This window comes from Convolutriloba macropyga, chromosome 10 (assembly GCF_964194025.1).
Source record: "Convolutriloba macropyga chromosome 10, txConMacr16.3, whole genome shotgun sequence".
Taxonomy (NCBI): domain Eukaryota; kingdom Metazoa; phylum Xenacoelomorpha; order Acoela; family Convolutidae; genus Convolutriloba; species Convolutriloba macropyga.
In genome coordinates this window covers 27231517-27255915 of record NC_134477.1, presented here as the reverse complement: position 1 = coordinate 27255915, position 24399 = coordinate 27231517, and the positions used below count along the sequence as shown (strand labels likewise).

Genomic DNA, 24399 nt, shown 5'->3' with positions numbered 1-24399 from the left:
GTTCAGGGACATTCAAATTTTTTAAAACGAATTCAAACACTGCCTTCTCTACTTCGCTTAATCAATGGCATTATTTTTTAATTAAACAACGAGCTGATATTTGAAATTTTTTAGAAATTTCAAAGCGTTCCTAAAACTCAATTTAGGAATTTCGCAAGAAGAAATCAGAGGCAAGTACAAACCGGATTCACTGAATATATTCTTTATGGGCGACGAAAATCCCTTTTTATGAATGTTGGAAAAAGTACTGAACACTGCAGAGCAAAAACATCAAGTTTTTGTGTCGGGAGAAGCAAATTAATCAGAACACTGCAAGTGAGGCAGAATCCGGAAGTCGTGCGTAGAAGCAGATAACAGAGGAAATCTGGTGATTATTTGCTCCTGGACACTGGTTCCAGGAATAGGTGTGCTCACAATGCCAGAACACTCAGCAAACTGCCAAAGAAGACAGGACCTAGGAATTCTTGTGCAGATGCAGACAACATAGATCGATTACAGCAACTTTGTTTGCTGGAGTACCAGAGAGACAGAAACCAGAATTCGTTAGGAAGCGGAGATCAGAGGAGAGAAAAAAATTGTGAAATATCTTTTTGGGTGTGCGTCTTTCCAAAAAAACTAATTGTAGATAAGTGTACATTTGAGGAGGGTTGCTGTGTAGACGGACAGCAAATAACAGGTAGGTTCAAAGCAACTGTGTGATTTGTGTAATTGTTGTTCATTTTTCTGTAGATTGGGGAAACTCAGGCGAAATTTTGAAGTCTTCCAGAAAAAAAGGAAGATATCAAGGAATAGAACAATTTCTAGTTTAAATTAGTAAAGAGCTGAGTAAGTTATACAGTTTGTGACTGGTTGAGTTATTGATTGTCTTGCACTTGTACCTCATTTAGTGAAACCATAGTTTTTTAAGTGAAACTTTTGGGTGAATCAGAGAAAAAACATAAAATCAGCTGGAAAATAGTATTATAGCAAAAAAAACAGCCCAAATTGCGGTTCAAATTGCGTTTGAGACCTGCCTAAAACACTTTGAGCATTTAGCGGAACTGCAGAAATCGAAATGGCCAGAACAAGTTACTGGAGGAACGGCTCCAGAAGCAGATGAGAGGCGGCACTATTTCACGAAGCGTGTACGTAATTCTGCAATTGCGTTTTATCAAATACTACCGCAAAAAGTAAGAAATAGCTACAATAACATAGTTGAAGTTTTTCTGACTCATCATAGAGAAAAACAAGTTGCTTTCCGTTGACAGCTACTGTATTGTGCTCAACACCCAGTCAAAAAAAACTATAATTCTCCGAGAAATTAAAAGCATTTAAAAAAGCAGAGCGACCTCAAAAGATTGCATAGTCAAACATTTAGTATTGTATGTTAATATATTAGCAGCTACGTTCATGTTGCATATCATAATCATAGGCAAACTCAAAAAAAATTGTCTTTGGCTATAAGCTGAACTATACCATTATAGAAGTCCTGCCTCTATGCAAAGCCAGCTTGGACAGCAAGAAGGCCGAAAATCGTACACTGATTCAGATAGCTAATGTGTGATTAAACAATTCTAATAGTTTGATGAAAAGAAAGAATATTCTTGTATATATCAACAGATCTTGCACTATTAAATTTTCAATAGTGTAGAGTGAATCTAACAAAAGTTGTGAAAGAAACGCCTAAAAGCACGAAATGCAAATAAAATATCAACTAGAACAGAATTTTCTATGGAAGGTGAATTTGGCTCCCTTAAATTGCCAGGGGTGTGTTTTGGTCAATTTTTTTTACAAATTTTGTGGTGGATTGTTAAGTGGCAATGTCATTTGAGATTAATAAGTAAATGTGTGAGAGTCTTTATAGCTGATCATTTTTTTTTACTTTTGATAGTAGTAAGCGGTACTCAGGTAGATAGCAAAAGGAGAGTTGTATATTGACTTCGTTTTAATCAACACCTGTTGCGATAACAGCAGTTAAATAAACTGCCAGTGTAATAAATTTTAATGCCCGATCGACATTGGAAAAACACTTCAGCATTAGACTACGAGTTTCTCACACTCTTTACTCGCCACTGTTACTAAGTAAACAGTAGCGAGAAAAGAGTTTGAGAAACTCGTAGTCTAATGATGGAAACATTTGATAAACTTGTAGTCTAAAAAACGTGTGTGATGTATATGGTGCGTGTTGTGTGTGTGGCGTGGGTGGCGTATGTGCGGTGTGTGTATGTGTGTGTGGTGTATGTGTGTTGTGTGTGTGGTGTTTGTGTGGTGTGTGTGGTGAGAGTGAGTGTGGTGTGTGTGTGTGGTGTGCTGGTGAGTGTGTGGTGTGTTATCTGTGGTGTATAAGTGCGTGTGTGTGTTTGGGTGTGTGTGTGTGTGCGTGTGTGTGTGGGTGCGTGCGTACGTGTGAGTTCGTGAGCGTGCGTGTGTGCTTCTGTGTGCGTTTATGTGTGTGTGTGTAAGTGTGTGTGTTTGCGTGTGTATGTCTGTGTGTGTGCGCGTGTGTACGTGTGTGCGTGCGTGAACGTGCGCGTGTGTCTCTGTGTTTGTAAGTGTGTGTGTTTGTGTGCGTGTAAGTGTGTGTGTGTGCGTGCGTGTGTGTGTGCGTGTGTACTTGGGTGCATGTGTACGTGTGTGCGTGCGTGAGCGTGCGCGTATGCTTCTCTGTGTGTGTTTGTTTGTGTGTGCGTGTGTGTGTTTGTGTGTGTGTGTGTGTGTGTGTGTGTGTGTGTGTGTGTGTGTGTGTGTGTGTGTGTGTGTGTGGGTGTGCGTGTGTATGTGTGTGGGAGAGGGGAGGGGAGGGGTGCTTGAGGGCAAAACCAATAACAGATCGGAAGAAATGTCACTTACCTTTGAAAGTGTAATTGTCCACAAAAATAAAAATGAGAAACCAATGAAACTTTGTTCAGTTTTGAAAAGATCGTAGCAGGTGTTGATTAAAAAAATTATCACACGGTTGTTATCGCCCTCGAAGTTATCATAACACCTCGGCTTCGTCTCGGAGTTTGATAACTTCTCGGTGGCGATAACAACCGTGTGATAATATTCCTTATTTAACAGCTTCATTTGTTTTTTGGGAAAACCAATCAACTGAACGCTTTCAATGTTGTTTGTTTCTATTCAGTAGCACAATTACAGAGTTCCAGATCAGGAAGTCTTTAAAGAACCCCGAAATTGCAGAATGTGACAACAGTCTGTAACTTGCATCTTGGAAAAATAAATTATATAAGTAGCTTCTTTTCTGAGTACTTTTAAAATGCAAATAGAGTTCTATTCTGAAGCCAGTAGAAAAGTTACTAAAATTTGCACAGGTCGATGTTTTCTTCATTCTTTTGGATTGGAACTGTGCGTGTTTTATGAAGAAAAAGACAATTCGGTACTAGTCAGGTGAATCTAAGTTCAAAACGCTCTTTTTGGAGCATTAGTACATTGATTCACATTTTTGTTTAGATTCATAGCTTACGATATTATTTCACGAATTTTGTAGGTTTTCAACTGTCTTGTAAGAACATTTTTCCACCAAGGTCTACATTTATCCTGTTAGAAAATCGATCAAACTATAGTCTTAAACTTAGTGAGAATTAGAAAGAAAGTTTGATTTACCCGATTAGAAAGACAAGCAATATGAGTTCGATCAAAGAAATTATATAAATGAATCTAGATAACTATTATTAGAGTTAGATTAATTGATGTAAAATCTTCCCAGCATGTATTAAATGATGATGATATCTCCGGAAGATGAATTCTCAGAAAAGTGCAAATGCATTCCATTTATGGTTCCCTTTGCGACTGATTTGCAGAAGCAAACCATATTGGGTAACCTTTGCGACCCCTACTATAAATCACGGTGCTAAGATTAGTTTTGTATCTTGACTTTTTCACACTGATAATGGGTATATATACAGCTGATTTTTGAGTCCTTTTTCATCCCCAAATTCAAATCACCATCTCGATCTAATAATCAGATCTCTCCTGTAAATCTCTAATTTCTACTGTAAAATATCATTTTGTCATTCTCTCATTTTTGAGAAATTAGTTCTTTTACTTAGTTAAAAACGCTTTTTATTCCGCTTGCGAAAGTCCATAACCCAACAGGTTATGGGCCCATCAATTTTCTAAGTCATAAAATTAATTTCCAAAACAAAACTTATCTGTTGTTGACAGTCATAATCCTTTTCTGCTTATTACCTTTTCTTTTCTTCTCAAACTCCATTGGATCAACAGACAGTGAAGCTGCTGACCTACACAGGAAAGGCACAGGACTTTACAATCTGGAGCACAAGATTTGTGGCGATGATGCAGACGAAGGGACTCTACAAATCACTACTGGGGACTGAGGAGCAACCCAATGAGCCTGCGCCACTGGCCAAGAAGGCAACCAATGATGAGAAGAACCACAAGGTGCTGAAGGATGCATATGAGAAGGAAGTTGCAGACATCAAGGAGAAACGGAACAATGTGTGGTGCCATCTGGCACTGACTCTAGATGCAACAACCCTCATGCTGATGAGACATGACTGTGTGGGAGATGATGGCATTGGAGATGGAGCAAAGGCTTCGAAGCTTTTGCAAGAGAGATTTCAGAGTGTGGAGACGCCGACCGCTGACTTTAGTGGCACAGCTTGCTCGACAGCAGCTCGAGGATTCTGAGGATTTGGACAGCTTCATCAGAGGACAGGAGTTGCTCACAAGGCCACAAGAAGCAGGGGAAGCAGTCTCAGAGACCCTCTTTAACGCCTTGGTCCTCAATGGTCTGCCAATGAGGTATGAAAGTTTTGTTATACAGGAAAGCTTTAACCCGGCAACGAACTTCACAGAGTTGAGGAAAAGGCTGCAGAACTTTCATGAGAGCACGGTGCAGAGACACAAGGGACAAAGGGGTTCAGTGGCACTGGCAGTGAAGCGTGACTTCAAGAAGGGACCCAGGAAAGGAAACTGCTTTGTGTGTGGGATCCCTGGACACTTTGCCAAGGACTGCAGGAAAAAGGAGACAGCACAATGCAGCAAGTGTGGTGAGAAGGGTCACCTAGACGGGGCATGCAAGAGACAAAGAGATGGAGGCAAACATGAGTCAGTGGCAATGTGTCCAACATAGGCTACACAAGACGAGGAATGCTGGGCAGCTCTTACCCAGTGGAAGACAGCAGGCATGCTAGTGGACAGTGGTTGTACATATCACATAGTTACGAACATCAATGCGTTCCTGGACTTTGAGCCCATTCAATTAGTGGTCAGAAATCCCAACGGAGAGGCTTCCAGAGTGGTGGGCAGAGGCTGTGTGAGGATCAGCATACCCTCAAACAAATGGGATTTCCAATGCCAATTCAAAAATGTTCTGTGTGTGCCGGACTATTCTTCAAACCTCCTATCAGTCTCAAGATGCACGGAGTGGGGACATAGCTTCACTTTCGAGAGAAGAAACAGCTGCATGAAACTCCAGAAGGGAACTCGGGTAAAACTAACACAAGAAAATAATTTGTTTTACTTACCCTGCAGCGTTCTAGAATTCAAGATAAGTTCCAACAGCGTGAAACTTGACAGTGCAAGGAAGTGGCACAGACGATTGGGTCATTTGAATCAAGCGGATGTAGTCAGGAATGTACCAGAGACAGTGGGGGAATGATGTATGCAATGTGTGTGCATTGGCCAAGATCACAAAGACTCCAGTACCAAGAGTGGCAGAGACCCAAGCAGAAGAGAAGCTGGAGAGGGTGCTCAAGACGTGATGGGACCTTTCAGACTAGAGTCACTGTCAGGGTTCCGCTTTTGCATAGTGTTTGCAGACCAGTACACGAAGTTTGTGTTTGTGGAATTGCTTAAGAGTGAAGCATTGGCCAGCCTGAGGAAATTTGTTCTCAGTGTGGGGACGCCCAAGAAACTGAGGCAAGACAAGGCAAAGGAGTTTCTCTCAGAGCAGTTCAAGAGGTACTGCTTAGATGCAGGCATTCTGCAGGAGAAGACCATACCAGAGACGCCACAACAGAATGGGTTAGCTTAGAGGTGCAACAGGACACTGCTGGAGATGGCAAGATGTTTGCTCATTGACTCAAGACTTTCCAAGATGATGTGGGGAGCAGCAAGTCTTCACGCAGCAAGGATCAGAAATTTCGTTGTGAGACGAGGAGAAGAAAAATGCTCAGCAGAGCTGATGACAGGTATAAAACCTAAGCTTCCAATTAGTAAATTATCTATTTTTTGGTTGCACAGTCCTCATGAGGAAGAAGGACAGAGAAGTCAGCAAACTTGAACCCAAGGCACTGGAAGGAAAGTTTGTGGGTTACACTGAAGGAGAAAACGGATACCACAACAGAATGGGTTACAACAGAATGGGTTAGCTGAGAGGTGCAACAGGACACTGCTGGAGATGGCAAGAAGTTTGATCATTGACTCAGGACTTCCCAAGATGATGTGGGGAGCAGCAATTCTTCACGCAGCAAGGATCAGACAGAAACTTCGTTGTGAGACGAGGAGAAGAAAAATGCCCAGCAGAGCTGATGACAGGTATAAAACCTAAGCTTCCAATTAGTAAATTATCTATTTTTGGTTGCACAGTCTTCATGAGGAAGAGGGACAGAGAAGTCAGCAAACTTGAACCCAAGGCACTGGAAGGAAAATTTGTGGGTTACACTGAAGGAGAAAACGGATACCTGGTGTACATACCCAACACACGCAAGGTGATGGCAGTTCGATATGTGATCATCAAGGAGTCTCAAGTCTCAATCCCTGACAACAAAGAAACGTCTGACCTACTAGATGATGGGTCGGAACTGGGAATCTGGCACCCAGATGATAGTCATCAAGACGATGACAACAGAGAACGACATGACACATCTACTGCAATAAATGAGGAGTGGCATGACGCAGGGAGCGTGAATACACAAGAAACAACACTGAGACAAGAGGCCTCGGATGTTGGAGAAACAGCACTAGATGAAGGATTTACTGCAACAAGAGGGAGTCACAGAGATTCAGAGTCACTGGAAGACAGTGACACAGAAGACTTCTCACAGTTAGAGACTTTTGGCTTCAATGAAGATGCACTGGAACACGCGGACAGAGGAGAACCCAGACGAGGGACACGAGCAAGGAATGTTCCGCAATTTTTTGGAGAAGTCAGGACCCATCTTGCTGTGACTGAGGGCGACTATGTGGAATCCAAAACAGTCTACGAAGCCAAGCAAGTTGACGATTGGGACCAGTGGCACCGGGCAATGAAGGACGAGGTCAAGGCACTCCAAGAGAACGAGACTTGGAACCTAGTGAGACCACCTACAGACAGGGACTTCATACCGGGCAAATGGGTCTACAAAGTGAAATTGGGACCCAGTGGTCAAGTGGACAAATACAAAGCGCGCTAAATGGCAAAAGGCTTCAAAAAAGGGGAAGGACTGGACTACTTTGAGACTTTTGCGCCTACCTGCAAGCCAGAGACATTCAGGATTCTACTTCAGCTATCAGCGAAGCAGGGCCATGTGATGCACCAATTTGATGTCAAGACTGCTTTCCTGCACTCACCAATCGAGGAAGAAGTGTATCTGGAACAGCCACAGGAGTTTGTAAAACGCGGATCAGATGGGGAGACGTTAGTACGTCGACTAAAAAAAATCAATTAATGGTTTGAAACAGGCTGCTAACAACTGTTACAAAGAGCTTGCAAACTTCCTACTGAGACAGGGGTTCACCAGAAGCAGGAACGATCACTCCTTGTTCGCAAGATCAGAGGCAGAGGATCACACCTTCATCTTGGTCTGGGTTGACGACATCATAGTAGCATCAAGAAGTATGACAGTGGTCTCTGATGTCAAGAAGGCACTAGAAGCAACCTTTCAAATGGAAGACAGAGGGAGACTACACTGGTTTCTGGGTCTAAGAATCAGACGAGAAGAGGGCAAAGTCACAGTCGACCAAGAACACTACATAGAAACAATGCTTGAGCGGTTTCAAATGAATCAATGCAAACCCTCAAGAACTCCAGCTGATTTGAATTTGAAACTTCAGACAGCACAGACGAAGAAGTGGACCAGAGGATCTACAGAAGCTTGGTTGGATCACTTCTGTATCTGGCCAAACAGACGAGGCCATACATCATGTTCACAGTCAACATTCTGTCCAGACACATGAATGCACCTACCAATCAACACTGGATGTGCGGTAAACGACTTCTGCGATATCTTCGAGGTTCAAAAGGTTTAAAGCTTACTTAAACGAAAAAGGTTAGTTATGATTTAGTGGGGGAAAGTGATGCAGACTGGTCCGGAGACGGTTACGACAGAAAATCACAACGGGCTATTACTTCAAGCTCAACGGACGTGGCGCAGCACTCAGCTGGGGTGTCAAGAAGCAGGCCACAGTTGCTCTTTCTTCATCAGAAGCAGAATATCAGGGCATGGCAGCAGCAGTTCAGGAAGCACTCTACCTGAAACAACCTCTAGAGGATTTTGGCATCCAACAGAAACGTCCAATAACAATTGGAGAAGGCAACCAAAGTTGTATCAGACTCTGCCAAAACCCAGTCATGCACAAAAGGAGCAAACACATCGAAACAAAGTTTCACTTCATCCGGGACAAGACGAAGAATGGGACTATTTCAATTCATTACGTCCCTACAGACAAAATGGCAGCGGAAATCTTCACAAAGTCCGTACCCGTTTCGAAATTGGAAAGATTCAGAGCAGTTTTGATGGGAACAGACTCTACGCAATCAGCTCAAGTCTGAGTGGGGGTGTTAGAATATCGACCAAACTATAGTCTTAAACTTAGTGAGAATTAGAAAGAAAGTTTGACTTACCAGATCAGAAAGACAAGCAATATGACTTCGATCAAAGAAATTATATAAGTGTATCGTCAACAAATTGTGCTTAGAATATTCGGTTCAAATTGGTGAATCTAGATAACTATCATTAGAGTTAGATTAATTGATGTAAAATCTTCCCAGCATGTATTAAATGATGATGATATCTCCGGAAGATGAATTCTCAGAAAAGTGCAAATGCATTCCATTTATGGTTCCCTTTGCGACTGATTTGCAGAAGCAAACCATATTGGGTAACCTTTGCGACCCCTACTATAAATCACGGTGCTAAGATTAGTTTTGTATCTTGACTTTTTCACACTGATAATGGGTATATATACAGCTGATTTTTGAGTCCTTTTTCATCCCCAAATTCAAATCACCATCTTGATCTAATAATCAGATCCCTCCTGTAAATCTCTAAATTCTACTGTAAAATATCATTTTCTTATTCTCTCATTTTTGAGAAATTAATTCTTTTACTTAGTTAAAAACGCTTTTTATTCGGCTTGCGAAAGTCCATAACCCAACATACCCTACGATCTAATTTTTTTTGATAAACGATTATACTCGTAAGCAAAATTAATTTCAACAATGATATCGGGGAAATGATTGAGCATGAAAATATTCAACGATGAAATTAAAATTTCCAAATATTTGGGGCGGAGCGATTAATTGTTACCAATAAAGCAACTGCGATTTAGCTAAGTTGGGCTGCCTTTACTTCGAATTTCTAGACAAGAACAGAAATACAGCAGAAGTTCAACAGAATAGTGAACAGAATAGCATTCAACACATGATACCCTAAGTTATCAGCCCCAGAATCTGATATACTAAAAATTTAGAATCTATTCTGCTCCAGCTTTACTGCCATAGATTTCATTGCACGTTCTATTTGAATCTCGGCTATATATAAAACACAACAGAAATGTTTACTAGGGTTTATGAAGTGCATTCAGCTAAAACAGAATAGAAAGAAAGTATCTTTTCCGTTTGTGCCCCCACCCAGTATATAATGCAACCACCCCCCCCCCCCCCCATTACAAAGCACGTGCAATTAGATAGTAAATCATTATGTAAAATTATGGCACCCGCGTCGGGGGTTTCAAGTAAGCTGTAGGTGGGAGGGGGAGGGGGGGCGTTACAAACAAAAAAGATCCGAAAAGAGTTATTCATGTGGCGAAGATTATTTCACTGGCAGTTGTGTTTTGTCTGCTCATATGAGCGTGTTCAATATCTTCACTGAAATACAAATGCGGGTTAAACTCCCGTTGAGAATATGAACTCCCGTTTCTACCTCGGCGCAGAGTGAAATCGTCTTCGTTTATGCTTCGGCTTGTTGAGGAACCATCATTTGTACTCTCTGGTGATCCGACCTGAGCCACACGCTCGTTTGTTTCCATATCTTGCAAGACAGAAACAGTGTCGCCCTGGTGTGAGTTCATTATGTACCTCTGCATTCCATTTTTCTTCGCCTTGTGCGCTGAAACCCAAATACGTTATTCGCATGCAGAGGTGCCGACTTTGTCCAAAAACGAAGGGGGGGGGTTAAACAACCTTAATTAAATGGTGGACGACCCTCCCGGTCGTCGAGACTTTTGTTGAAAATTATTTAAAAAAATTGCCGCACTGACAGCCGCTGAAAAATTATTTTTCAGCAGACAAATTTTGCATAATTATCCGCTTAATGTGTTGAATTATCCGCAATTTTTCCACATCAAAAATTTTTTTCAGCGGTTATCAGCGCATTTCTTATATAATTTAAATAGATTTTAGCACTTATATACTTTCAGCGCTTCCCTTGCATAATTTCAGCACTTACGGCATTTATGTCACTCATAGCTATTAACGATCGAGCCTCAATCTTTTTGTAGCCAATTGAGGATGATTGAGTCATTTCCAAATTTAAAAACAAACCCTATCTTTTTCACTCATTACAACGATAGGAAGATATATGCTCACAAATGTAAAAATTGTGTTGACAACTGAAAAATCTTTTTCTATCGTTAAAATCAATGCTAACTGTCCGCTTAATGTGCTGACAAGTGCTCGCCTGATGTTGAAAAATTGATTAGAATTTCGACACATTAGGCAGATAATTACGTAAGATTTATTCGCTCAAAACTTTTTTTCAGCGGAACTCAGCTCATTTTGTGCATAACTTTTGGAATGAATTTCGCCTGTGTTAATTCCCAGCTCAACAGACAACTGTCTAATCTTGACACTTTTTCTCTGCAACGAGTGGAATTTACACAAGTATAAGACTGGTTATTGCAAATAATCATTTTACGAGAGTTCTGAACTAGGTACTGATACAAGACTAGCCGTGATATTGACGTCGCATTTGGTCTGGTACATTTGATTCATTCTAAATACTTCATGCCAATTACTTCATATTCAAAAATTCCTTCAAAATATCGACAAACTTTACACTCACACATCTTTTCATTTGACATCAAATCATCTCGAGCAGGCCCATCGCTGATCGCACAAAATTAACAACTTTAAACAAATTCATACTATTAACGCACCTTTCTTCCTTTTCTTTGGCATGACCTTGTCCGCTTTCAGGTTCAAAAAGGCAGTTTTACTCTCCGGTCGCTTGAAGAACAACAATGCATAAATTATGGCAATTACAGCACCAATCACCCCCATCATTATGTGAGCACTTGGTCCTTCAGAGAACTTCATTGTGTAGCCAGCGAATCCTCCGAAAGCGTTCATCACTGAAAAATGCCAACTGAGCATGGGATAATCTTGGAAAAGCTAAAATAAAAGCTCGAAATGGTCAACCCGGATGTTTGTACGCGGAAGAAATTGAGGTATGGAAAAACTCTCTGAGCGAGCAAAAATTTTCTGTTCACATGCGGTTTTTTAGGCTTTTTAAATTTAATTAAATTTTTTGTTGTTTTGAGCTTGCTAGCGTTCCGACGTTTTTGGTAATTGGCAAGTGTTTCACGCTAAGACTTTCATGCTATTATAGGAATTTTGCCCTCCCTAATGTTTCATTGAAACCTATTGCTTTTATTAAAGCAGATGAAAATGAAGTATGTGTATTCTCTATATTCTGCAATCAATCACAGACTGAGAAGACTCTATTCACTTTTTAATAGCGCATGCTTAATTATTCCAGTCAGTCAGCTAGATAGATAAATATGTATGTGTATATTATTGACTCTGGTATTGGGTTTACTAACCGCCGTTATAATTGAAGTTCACCTTCAGAGTTTTCCTTTGTCAGTTAGTCAGATACATTTAGGTAAACCTACTGGCGCGCACAATTGGCCCTAATTCTATATCCTGTAAGGCTGCAAAAGGAGCTCAACTAGGGTCAGCCTTATTATGCATTGATTTCAGTTTTCGTGCTCCAGATTTTTGTAAACAAAGTTGAGGAAAAGTTCAAAAACTGCTTCATGTTGTTTTGATAGCGTTCCGAAGTTTTGTGAAGAAAGCGTTGTGCAAATTAAAATGTTTTCCAGCTAATTAGCTTGTTTTAGGCCATTTTATCGTTTTTCGTACATTCTTTTGTTTTTTTAGCATTTATGCGGAACTGAGTTAGAACTTTTTGCTCGTAAGCATTTTCAATTAACAGTAGCTCGAATTTTTGTTGATTCAAGGCAGCTTTTGCTGCAAAATCTAAGAAAAAATGGGAAAAATGTAAGTTTTTGTACGCTTCATAAAATTTCTCCTCAAGTTAATGGGGGTTGTGAGCTAATAATAGTTTGTTTAGATTTATGTGAGTAATTTATTGGTCTCAATTGAATGACACACATTTATTTTCAAAACTATTTTGCTGGTTATTAGGCTAATTACTAATTGTTGGGCATTGTTTTTTACTTGTATTTTTGAGCTGACTGTTGAAATTTTGGTTTTCAGCGTTTCCATGAGGAAATTGCGAGAGGTTTTAGAGATATTGGATTTTTTTTCTTTCGCAGAAAAGTTGTTGAGAGATCCATCTAATGGTAACAGAGTTTTTGGCAGCTTTGCAAGTATCACATTGACCAGGTTTTAGAACTAATTTCTACTACCATTATAAGAATCAAACTGTTCTTATGTTTATAAAGTGATTCTGAAAATGCAAATGTTTAACCAATTTTTTTTTGTTATGAGTATAAAATTTGAATTTATATTTCGTAAATTTAAGATTTTTTGAGCTATAATGTTGAGACCTGAAAACTTTTGACTAAACGGTATAAAGTTTTCAGCGGCCCATTTTGGGTTTTTCCAGCTATATTTTCACCGTTGGCCTCAGATCCTCCCAACACTTTTTCATAATTTCCCGTTATGGACAGGAAAATACAATTCTGTGCTCAAATTGACTATGAAGGGACAGATAAAACTAGAAAACTAACAAATTGCATTAGTCAGGTTATACCACACTTTTGGCCACAGCAGTGTGTCCAGATACTTCTCATCGCTCACTTCTCGACAGAACATCCTCAAATTCCTAGCCGCTTGTATGTACGCTACCAGGGTGCTCAGGTAATACACTACAGCCACTGAGATAAAAGTCCAATTCCAAATTCGGTCGTTAGAGGGTGCAAAGCAGGTGTAGGGTGGGCTGTCTTTTGCATGATTAATGTTCCGAGTGAAGAAGAAAACGGCCAAGCCAACTAAAATATAACCGAAAAGTCTAAAATGATGAATTGATAGACAAACTAGAAGAAGTAAAAAGGACCTAATTTATTTGCACACCCCAGATTAGCGGTTGCATATTATTGTCACCACTAAAGTGCACATGTATTATCACATATTGCTATGCAATCATACATATTATTATCTCAGCTCTACTTAGCAACATTTGCTTAAGCCAACCATCACAATGAATGCTGAAACTCTCTGAAAGCTCTGCCAGACTTCTGAGAAAATGATCCTCGACCAGCATTAACAGGCTCTTGTTTCATAGAAATTTCAATGAGCGAAACTTTGAATCACTTGCCAAACTGAGTAAGAGTTAATCCGGGGCGAACTGGAGAGTAAACTTGTGAGAGGGTGTCAGTTTCATACCTACCGAAATCAATAATATATATACATCAATTAGCAAAAAAATATTGAAAGGAAAATGAAGAAAATGATGATTTGAAGCTATTGATAACTCTTATTCTAAAAACTTGTCTCTGTTGAACTCCAATTGCATACACAAATTTTTAAAATGTTTAGTTTAGCTTCTCTCAGTTCATGTGGAACTTTTAGCTTGTGATATCTCTCGAAATCAAAACATGAAAACGTTGGCATGAAGAATTTCGAGTTGTCTGCGTATCTTGTAAGTTTCTTGGCAGTTAAGTGTTCAACATGGAAGAACTTACAAGCGGAATGGCAAACTTGGAAGAAATTTGAAGATTTTCAAGAATTTTGAAGATTAGCAAGATTTTCAACTTTTCGACAGAAAAACATAACCGACTAAACGTCGGAAGAATTGCTCTCGAACGACTAGTGGGAGCTCTAATCAATTGCAACCTGCTTCAGTCGTGGGGGGGGGGTGAGCCTAAATGGGACTAAGAAGTTCAATAGTGGGCTTCAAATAACCACATTAGAGGTTAATATATACCACTAAGAAGATTAAAGTGAAAAATGGCACCAGTTTCGGCGCACTTCTCATTTGACTTTAGTATTAAATTGCCGCCAATTGAGTTCAGCTGCTTGAAATTGTGATTGAGAGAGATTTTTAGATCACGCGGAACGCAAAAAGTGAAGGGCGTAAAAGTCACTCGAAAAGTCAAAACCGTCAAGCAAAAATTTTACACAAAAAAGACACACGTTTACAAAAATTGATATGAACTTTGTTCAAGAGCAATTAACCACACAAAGCGATGAATGGTTCTTAAAAACTATCCACCCGTTCTTGGCGTGGGATCAATCAGCTCAAAATGTCAATTATTTATGCCGAGCTAAGATAGACATGTACATAGATTCCTAGGTCTCATTATTTTCCTAAATACCATTAACAACACAGTTGTAAATTCCTACAATTGAACCATTCCATTCAACCAAACTCTAACAAATTAGGCTTCGAGGAACCAATATTTTATAAATAATTTTTAATAATATAATATTGATATTTTTTTTATATTCGTATTAATAATATTATATTGTATATATATATATATATATATATATATATATATATATATATATATACATATCAATATATATATATATATACATATATATATATATATATATATATATATATACATATATATATATATATATATATATATATATATAGATACGATCAGAGATTACAAGATTGCTATACAAGATTGTCAACTTAACGACAAAAGCAGTTGAATTCAAACTGGAAAAAACTTCTGTTTTGGTGATATTGTCAGGGTGATATTGTTCATTTTGTTGTTTACTGGAAAATAATATTGTTGAAACAAATGGCAAAAATATCTTTCGTTTTTTCTCTAATTATTACTAATCATAAACATATCGCCACTCAAATTTTTTTTGCAAATATCTGCTTGTCCAAAATATCTTTTCAAAAAATTTGCCACAACTCAGCATCAATACATTTTTACTCACATTTTTAACATAATTGTACAAATCTTTTGAAAACCAAAATATAAAAAAAATTAGCAAAAAAGCACTAACCGACAAATTTAAAGGAACTGTGGTTAAATTTATTGCAACTTGAACTGGCTATATAAATCTATTTTTGACGTAAACTATGATTTCAGATCCTAGTACGCGGTAGGAAAACCAGGTTTTTGATTTACAAGCCACAATTCATTAGTTTAGTCTAGATCCTCATTGACGACCTCTTTATCATAGAGCATCTCACCGTTGCAACAATCATGAGGGCGAGAAATTTTGCTTCTTGGTAATTGGATTGTTGAAGCCCCATTATAGATCGAGAAACATCTACAACAATGCCTAATGATACGCAAGGAGCTCATTTTTATCAAAAATCTCAAATTACCCTTTGATTCATTTTGAATGATTTTTGCATTCTAAACAAGATTTAAAATTTTTCACAGGTATTATCTTCACTAATGGTAAGTTGCTAAATATTAGCAATTACAAAGAATTGTATCAAAATAAATTGAATGCCTGCTTATTTTTCTGGCTGCTATGTAAAACTCATCGAACGCAAGTGCTTTTATATTGCTCAAAATTAAGTTAACTCCAAGAGGGATACTGGTGTTACAGTATTTTTGGTTGAAACAAGTTTGTTAATGACCTGAATTTCGACTCTTTTGTTCGACTATTTAAATTTGCTTTTGAGGTTAGTTCTGTTTTCGAACATTGGATTTCAACACCAGCTTGGTGCTGTATAGTAATTAAGAACTGCTGGTAATAATCAAGGTGAAGTCCTATTCAAAAATTTTGATTCCATATAAGTCCATCTTTTTTAATCTAATTTACAGCTCCCCTCTCAAATACCAACAAAGCTCTCTATCTAACCCTTACCTCTACCCTGCTTGCCAACTCCCATCATTCCAACTCCCATTCTTCTACCAGCTGCATTTTTGCGTTCTTGTTTCAATTGCTCTATGTTATTGAAAAAAATCGTCTTCTGCTGGCGCACGCAAGAAATCTTCTCGGTGACTTTGTCAAGGTACTGATAATTTTTGATACTTTACAAATATTTTTGAAGCAAGCAAGTTTGAAAAACGTTTAAAATAACGATCCTAGTTTTGAAGCAAAAAATAGAAGCACTGAAAATCAAGGACTTCCGGTGTTGAATCTGGCCTTCTTCTATTCTGGGTTTTTGTAATATAAACAAATAAGCGATCTCATCTTCTGTTAGATTATATAAAAATAATCACCGTAGCAGTGTGCAATATATTGCTCCATAGAAGTTTACCTGAAAAAAACTTTCTCGTGAGACAGAATCAGACCCAATTTCTGGTAATTGCACTGACCCAAATTCAGGTAATTGCACTGTTTTGGTTTCCTGTTTTACAATATTGTACATGGTCTGAACTGGAGCGTGCGCTAATTTAAAGAAACTGAGAACATGCAATTCAGAATCTTATAAGAATTGCAAGAATCTTATAACTTTGCTGTGAAAAATTTACTGTCACTTGTTATCGCGTTTTCAATTGGAGACAGGAGTGAAGTGAGCAAATAATGCCCATTTGAAAACTTTGCATGACAATGATTCCGTACGCGGAAAACTCAATGAAATGAAGCTTGAGTGTGTCCAGGACTGCTATGAAGAAAAATAACCGACTAAACGTCGAAAGAATTGCTCTCGAACGACTAGTGGGAGCTCTAATCAATTGCAGCTTGCTTCAGTCGCTGGGGGGAGGAGGATGAGCTTAAATGGGACTAAGAAATTCAATAGTGAGCTTCAAATAACCATATTAGAGGTTAACATATACCACTATTAAAACTTAAAGTGAAAAATGGCACATGTTTCGGCGCACTTTTCATTTGACTTTTAGTATTAAATTAAGACCAATTGAGTTCAGTTGCTTAAAATTTTGTTTGAGAGAGAATTTTAGATTACGCGAAACGAAAAAAGTCAAGGGCATAAAAGTCACTCGAAAAGTCAAAACCGTCAAGCGAAAATTTTGCAAAAAAAACATAGCCGGTAGAATATCGGAAACGACTTGAATCGTCGTGCATTCTAGCATTATTATCTCTAACCGAACCTAACCGATATCAGAACATCAGTATAGACGAGAGAAAAAAAAGTAGCCCAGCAAACCACATTAATTTGTTTTAAAAATGCCGACAATTTTTTAGGTGGGTGGGTAGAAAGGTTGGGGAGTTGGGTAGTGCTGGGGTAGTTGGGGGTATGTGGGGGTAGTTAGGCGAAGGGAGGGGATAATTTGGTGGGTAGGGTTAGGTGGAGGGGGTGGGGTGGTTAAGTTGGGGCGGGGGTGAGGTAAGTAGGTGGGTTGGTGGGTAGATGGGTTGGGGAGGTGGGTGGTGCTGAGGTAGTTTGGGGGGTAGATGAGGGTATCTAGATGAAGGGAGTGGGTACGGTTAGGTGGGGGGCAAGTTGAGGGGGGTGCGGGGGCGTTGGTGGTGTAGGTAGGTGTTTGGGGGGGGGGGTAGATAGGTGTTGGGCGGGTTGTGCGGTGTAGCTTAGATAATTAGGGGTGACTTATATAGGTACAAAAAATCTCAAAAAGACCTCTTCACCTTGAACATTACCGGAAGTTCCTAATTACTATACATTACAAACGAAGCTACTGTTAAAATCCAATGTTCGAAAACAGAAGTCAACAATCAAAAACGAAGGTAAATGCTCGAACAGAAAGAAATCAAAATTCAAATCATGAACAAACTTGCTTTCTGCTAAAAAATATAGCCGGTAGAATACCGGAAGCGACTCGAATCGTCGTGCATTATAATCTCTAACATAACTTTATCAAAATCAGAGCATCAAAATAGACAAGAGAAAAAAAACAAAAGTAGCCCAACAAACCACATTAAAGTGTTTTAAAAAAGCCGACATTTTTTTAAGGTGCGGGGGGAGAGCTAGGTGGGTGGGTGAGTAGATAGGTTGGGGAGATGGGTAGTGCAGGGGTAGCTGGGGCGGGGGGTAGGTGGGGGAATCTAGGTGAAGGGAGGGGGTAGGGTTAAGTGGGGGTAAGTTGGCGGGTGGTGCGGGGACGGTGGGGGTGTAAGTAGGTGTTGGGGGGGGGGGGAAAGGTAGTGGGGGCGGGGTTTGTCCGGCGTAGTTTAGATAATTAGGGGTGACTTATATAGGAACAAAAAATGTCAAAATGATCTCTTCAGCTTGAACATTACCAGCAGTTCTTAATTACTATACATTACAAACGAAGCTACTGTTAAAGTCCAGTGTTTGAAAACAAAAGTCAATAATCAAAAACGGTGGTAAATGCTCGAACATAAAGAAGTCAAAATTCAAGTCATGAACAAACTTGCTCTCTGCTAAAAAAAAACATGTAGAATCTCAATAGTCCTCTTCGAGTCGTAAAAACCTGCAGAATCTCAATACTCCTCTGGAGTCGTAAAAAGACACACACGTTTACAATAATTGCTTTGACATTCGTTCAAGAGCAGTTAATCAGATAATTATGCCTCTTGTCTTTGTTATGGTTACCAGAACCTGAACCCTAAAAGGACAGTCTCTGTAAGACAGAACAGCAGTACTCAAATGTGATGTTAAGTTTAGTGCGTAATAAAAAGAATTTTGAAAATAAATTTTGATGTTTAATAGGAAACGAGACCGGAATCAAGGTAAGCTCTCACCTTGTGAATTTATTGCTTATGGTGCTTATGTGTGAACTAATCTGCAGAAAAAAACGGTGACTGTTTATTTAAGACTAGAATCTTTTAATTTTAATGATTTGACAGCAAATTTTTATGCGTTTTCTAGGATTTATTTTGAGACCTTTTCAAACTTTTACCTCTTCCAAAGAATTTTCAATCGTTTACCTCTGAAGTTCTTTGATCGCATTAAAAATAACACCAACTATTAATTTATATGACCATAAGATGAACGTGTCTAACCTTAACCAAATATTTTTAAACGCGTAAAATATGGCGGTGTACAATTGATACTTTTAAACTCTAATAATGGTCTATATGCATATTATAAATTCGACTACATAGCGGATTGTAAAAACGTCTAGTAATCCTACCATATGCGTAAGTTTACTGTTTTTATTGGTAGAAGTTACAAAAAACTTTAATAGCACACATAATTCTCTCACATTATTCGATCTAAAATCTCAATTCAATATCTCTGGAACTTGTATATTAAATTGATCAGATCCGACTCGATTCAAGTTATGATATCTGAACAATGATATTATTGAGAGTTTCTCCGCTTCAAGGGTCTTAAGAAATATAATACAGAGACACATTAAATTTCTGGCTCGCAGAACTCTTAGTTACGAATGAATTAAAAAGACATTAATAGAGGCAAATAACTCACCAGAACCTTGGATAATACAAACGCATAATAGTTTTTCCGCATTAAATTATCATAGAAAAATTTTGTTCCGGATTGAGAAGATGAGAGCTTTGTTTGTTGGACGTACCTGGTATGACAAATACAACTATCAAGTGAGCCAAAGGGACTTTATTGTGGTGGTGAAAGTGGGGAGAGTAGTCGAGGGCCACGTGCCAGCCCACGCAGCAAACTGCACCCAGAAAGGCCAGAAGGGAAGACTGTAGAATCATGGAGATCACAGCACAGAACGTTGGATCCTCGTGCTGAAATAAGATACAAACAGTCTTCACATAACACAAACAGTCATACAAATCAGTTATTTTGTCTATCAAAACTAACTAATGGTTCACACTAATTCAAACCAGTTCAATCAAACTATCCCCAAGAATCCGGAACGCATGCAATTTACTTCTTAATCAAACAACTATAACAAGTTCTGCCTCCCAGTAGCCATAATCAATAAACTTATAATCTTCGCAACCAACGATTTTGAACAACTTTCCAGTTTCACTCACTGCAACTAAACAACTAGGCATCTAAGTTCTTTCAAATAGAAATCACTGAATAACTACAGTTTTCTCTCACTGAGAACCAACTGTTTCACTTGACCGCTTTCTCTCATTCAAAATTGTCTAACAACCGCTGTTCTTCAGCCTCGCAGGCATCTATCTGAGAGTTTTTCTTGTACTCGGGGGTACTCAACCTTATCAATTTTTATCAGCAATTACTCTGATCTCTTTTCATTAATAACATTTTGACCTAAAGTATAAATGCAACAGTGGGCGTAGAAAATCAGTCAAAAGATGCAACTTATGTTAATGTTTAATCAAGTTGACCGGAATTCCGTGGTTTATCTGGCTTGCTAAAGTTTTTTCATGTTCAACAGTTATTGTACAAGTGCCTGGATTCTGCTTTTATCCTTTCCCTGTTACTGATACTTCTCTGCTTTAGCCAACGAAAATTTTTGATCCCCTGTGGATCTAGCCATGTTTGTTTTAACCGTTTTTTAGCAGTTATCTAATTCTCACAAAGATAGAAAATTCAGAAAAAATTCAGGTCCTTCAGCCGTTTTCTGTGTAGAATATTCGTCAAAATATTCGTCAGCTTAAGTAGATTGAAACTAAACGATAACTGATCTGCGTTCCTCACTTTTGAATGTGGTTTTTGATTTTTTGACTCTGGAAAAAGTGTTGTTTTTTTCTTAGAAGCTCTGTGTTTTTTATTGCGAATGCAACTGTCCAAGTAGTCACCAGTAAAATTTTAAGGCCAATTGGGCGTAAAGAAGTACGGTTTTAGAGACTTAAAGAGGGGGTCGGGAAATTATGGACGCTAATATTCTCAACAGATCAATTTCTCTCCATCAAAATTATTCCAAACAGAATTGCGCTCTTTTTTATTTATCAATATATTCTCAAGAAGACCTTCAAACAGTAATCAGTCCTATATCAAGCATCGAACTCCTTTCGTAACGCGTTATTTTCACCCTAAACTCTTCTTTCAAAAATTTTGCTCTTTTGAATGTCCACTGCGTAATAATTCTACTTGTATGGCACTTTCGACTCTCTCCACTGTATAATAAACAGTTACCATTTCCTAGCTTAAGTTTCAATTAGACCCTTTATTTTTTCCAAAATTTTCCCTGATGATTTTGACCGGACAAAATTTGCATATAAGAACAATTACGTGCGTTTACTTGCAAGATTCATTTCATTTCTTCATGCATGTCCCATCAACCATCTTTTTGTTCTAATTAATTTTGTTGTGGAACCAAGCTCGTTTTGGTGTTGTGCATTAATGCCCAGTAGTTGCTGAATTACAGCATAAAACTATCAATTTTTAATGATTAAAGGTCTTTGCTCCGACAATGTGCAAAATAAAACGACTGTTAAATCTTTTTTTCCACATACAATTGGCTTTGCTTTTTCACACAATAGGTCTTATGACAAAAATTTTGTCTCTTGTTCTTTGTTTTCTAATTCCTGTTCTGTGGGTAATCAATAGGGGCAAACAAATATTCTTTTTCTTCAAAAAATGCCACAAATGGGCGACAAAACCTTCAAACCACATTTGTTTTTCTTCCTTTCTTCTACAGTAATTATTCGTTAACATGCCCATTAAATCTTTCCTGAAAACACTAAACAGTAACTTCAAACTTGTAGCTGCTTACAGGGAAAACATACTCACTTTTATCATGACAAAATGTGTTTTAGGGGTGGAATTTTGGGGTTTGGGGGAATTCATAAATAAATATCATTGCTTTTACTAAGCTCTTGCATTCTTTTTTCTGCTTTTATCACAATTGGTTCATTTCGTTTAGTGACCTCTGAGTTTCATTCTGACTATTTCTGACAACTTGATCATTTTGCGAAGCTAGTCTTTCTTTTGTTTACATAACAAATAAAGCTACATCCCACTCCAACTTACATCGTTCAAGTTCGTTGTTTTTGTTTACACAGTCAATAGGCTGAAGACTAAACTCCTAAACTCTGCAAACTAATTAACCACCCATAATCGAAGTTTCATATTTTATATTACAAATTCCACAATTACCAGCATTTAACTTTTCATCGTCTCTATTATATCACATTTGTTCGCGTTTCACAAAAAAAATTCATTTTCAATTTCTATTATTGACCTGTTTATTGCACAACCAAAACTTTAAAACGGCGACTTGCTTATTTGTATGAAATACATGTAAAAAAGAATTACTTCTATTAATTTGAGGATCAACGAAACCCCAATCAAGTCATAACACTTTTTCATCCTACCTTCTCTGCACCCACCAAGTAGGCCCCTATGAAGATAGTGAGACATACAATGAGAACCATTTGAATGAATGCTTCATCCTCGTCCAAATGTGTATAGAGATAGAGAATGGCCTCGAATATCACCACAAGCACCACTACAGATACTATCAAGCCAAACTTGGCTGTCCAATGATAGTCCGTCTGAAATAAACAAGCAACTTTGAAAATGTCTTATTTTTCAACAAATATTGTATTACATGAGTCAGTAATTTATTATATTAATTGTGCTGTCAAAAATCGCTGAACTTTTTTCAAACATATCTTTAATTTTCATGATTTCCGAGAACTGTCGTCCGATTGAAGTTCAATTTCTCTTAAGCTTTTCAAAATAGTTTTCAAGTTGATTTCTTCCTACTTCTAGCACATCTTTGCTTGAATTTTTTTTTAGAAAAAAGGTGACAATATGAGCACCTGGACTTATGATATAAGTTGGGAATTTCAGTAGTGAAATAAAAGTTCACTGAATCCAGCTGTTTTTTTGTTTAATAATGTTGAATGAGACGATGGATAAAAATGACTAAATTTCACTAGCAATATCGCAAATTTCTATGATATTTTTACTCTCCTTGCTCGGTTGGACGCTTAAACGAGCTTCAGCTACAAACAAATTCTATTTTAAGTTCTTACTGTTATACACACTCTTGTCTACAAAACTCCCCATACATCGTCAACTGCTAATTATAATGAAAGTACCAAGAGCCATATTATCCTTTGCTTCCAAATCATTCACTACTTAAGTTGCTGAAAATCACTGAACCAGCTGCCCAACTATTTATTGAAGGAAACAAGTTCTGCAAAAATAAAATTATAATTGAAAGAACGTTTGTTTTGATCAGGTGTCAAACTGAAGAGGCACGCGGCATAGACGATATATCAATCAGATGCAACTATATTTCAACAATTTGCGACTATATTTCAGGTCCGATGATTTCAAAAAATCTTTAAAAGCAAAAAAAATAGTTAGGAAACAGTATCGAAAATCTAAGCTCGGTTAGGGATAATGACTATTGGGAGCTCCATCAAAATGTCTGGTTAGGAACGAATCTTCTATCAGTATACAAAAAACAACTCCTAGGTCAAGAGAGGTGTAATAAACAAGACATGCGATGACTGCTTTACTGGTTGAAACGGATTTAATATGCAAATTAGCTCGCAGTGTCCTATGAGATTTTGCAGGTAGTGTATTCCGTTCTATTGTCAAACAACATGATCTCAAAATGTAGTTAGAAAAAGACAAGAGAACAAAAAATGAGCAGAAATTTGAAACTTCAAACCATCCATCCTTACTTTTAAGGAAATCCAACGATTTGTTCAAGCATTTCTACTAAAATCCTTTAACAAAGGAAATCCGGCATGAAAAAACGTTTAGCCGACAAAACCCACGTTATTATTCTTTCTAACATTAAAATTCTGTTTTCACGAGCAGAAAAAACCACGAGTTGGTCAGTAATGCTTTTCAACCATTTTGTTTTTTTTAATTCTCTGAATTAACTTTTGCGCCTAGAATAAAATAGATTAAAATAGATAAGCATAAACCGACTAACGTCAGACAAATTTCTCTCGAACGACAGGCGAGGAAGTTTATTTGAGGGGATCTAGCATATAAAAATCTTTGTTTATGGGTGCAAAAATATCCGACCGGGTGGTATACGAACCCACGACCTCCTGAGTTCTCGACAGAAGTATTCGTCCCTCGGCTATCAAGCCCTTGTTCTTTTCTCGGCAACAATCGGTTTTACTTTAGCAACAAACTTTACTTCAGAGTGAGAGCAATTGAGACCACTCGAGGTCGAAAAAAAGAATCGTGAAAACGTCACTTGAGAGGCCAACAAATGTTCTAAAAGAAACACGCAAAAATGGTAGAGCAAAAATTTTGCATAGAAAAAAGACAGCTGGTAGAAAACCGGAAACGGCTTGAACAGTTGTACAATATAAAT

At 38.1% G+C, this 24399-nt stretch overlaps 2 protein-coding genes across 3 annotated transcripts in view; one reads left to right on the top strand and one right to left on the bottom strand.

Annotated features, from left to right (window-relative positions):
- The window catches only part of LOC142347846 (uncharacterized), a 176361-nt gene that overhangs the window by 17588 nt on the left and 134374 nt on the right, over window positions 1-24399 (top strand). The gene's annotated exons all lie outside the window — the stretch shown is intronic.
- Window positions 9659-24399, bottom strand: part of LOC142348402 (uncharacterized) — a 24962-nt gene continuing 10221 nt past the window's right edge. Inside the window, exons 4-9 of one of the 2 annotated variants that reach the window (XM_075399744.1) lie at window positions 22424-22603; window positions 19744-19918; window positions 13123-13383; window positions 11302-11496; window positions 10068-10253; window positions 9659-9729 (exon numbers count right to left, since the gene is read on the bottom strand). In XM_075399744.1, the coding sequence (XP_075255859.1) occupies window positions 9713-9729; window positions 10068-10253; window positions 11302-11496; window positions 13123-13383; window positions 19744-19918; window positions 22424-22603 (1014 nt within the window). In that variant the 3' untranslated portion in view covers window positions 9659-9712. Of the gene's footprint in view, window positions 9730-9898; window positions 10254-11301; window positions 11497-13122; window positions 13384-19743; window positions 19919-22423; window positions 22604-24399 lie in introns of those variants that run through there. The other variant, XM_075399743.1, reaches the window with a different exon arrangement.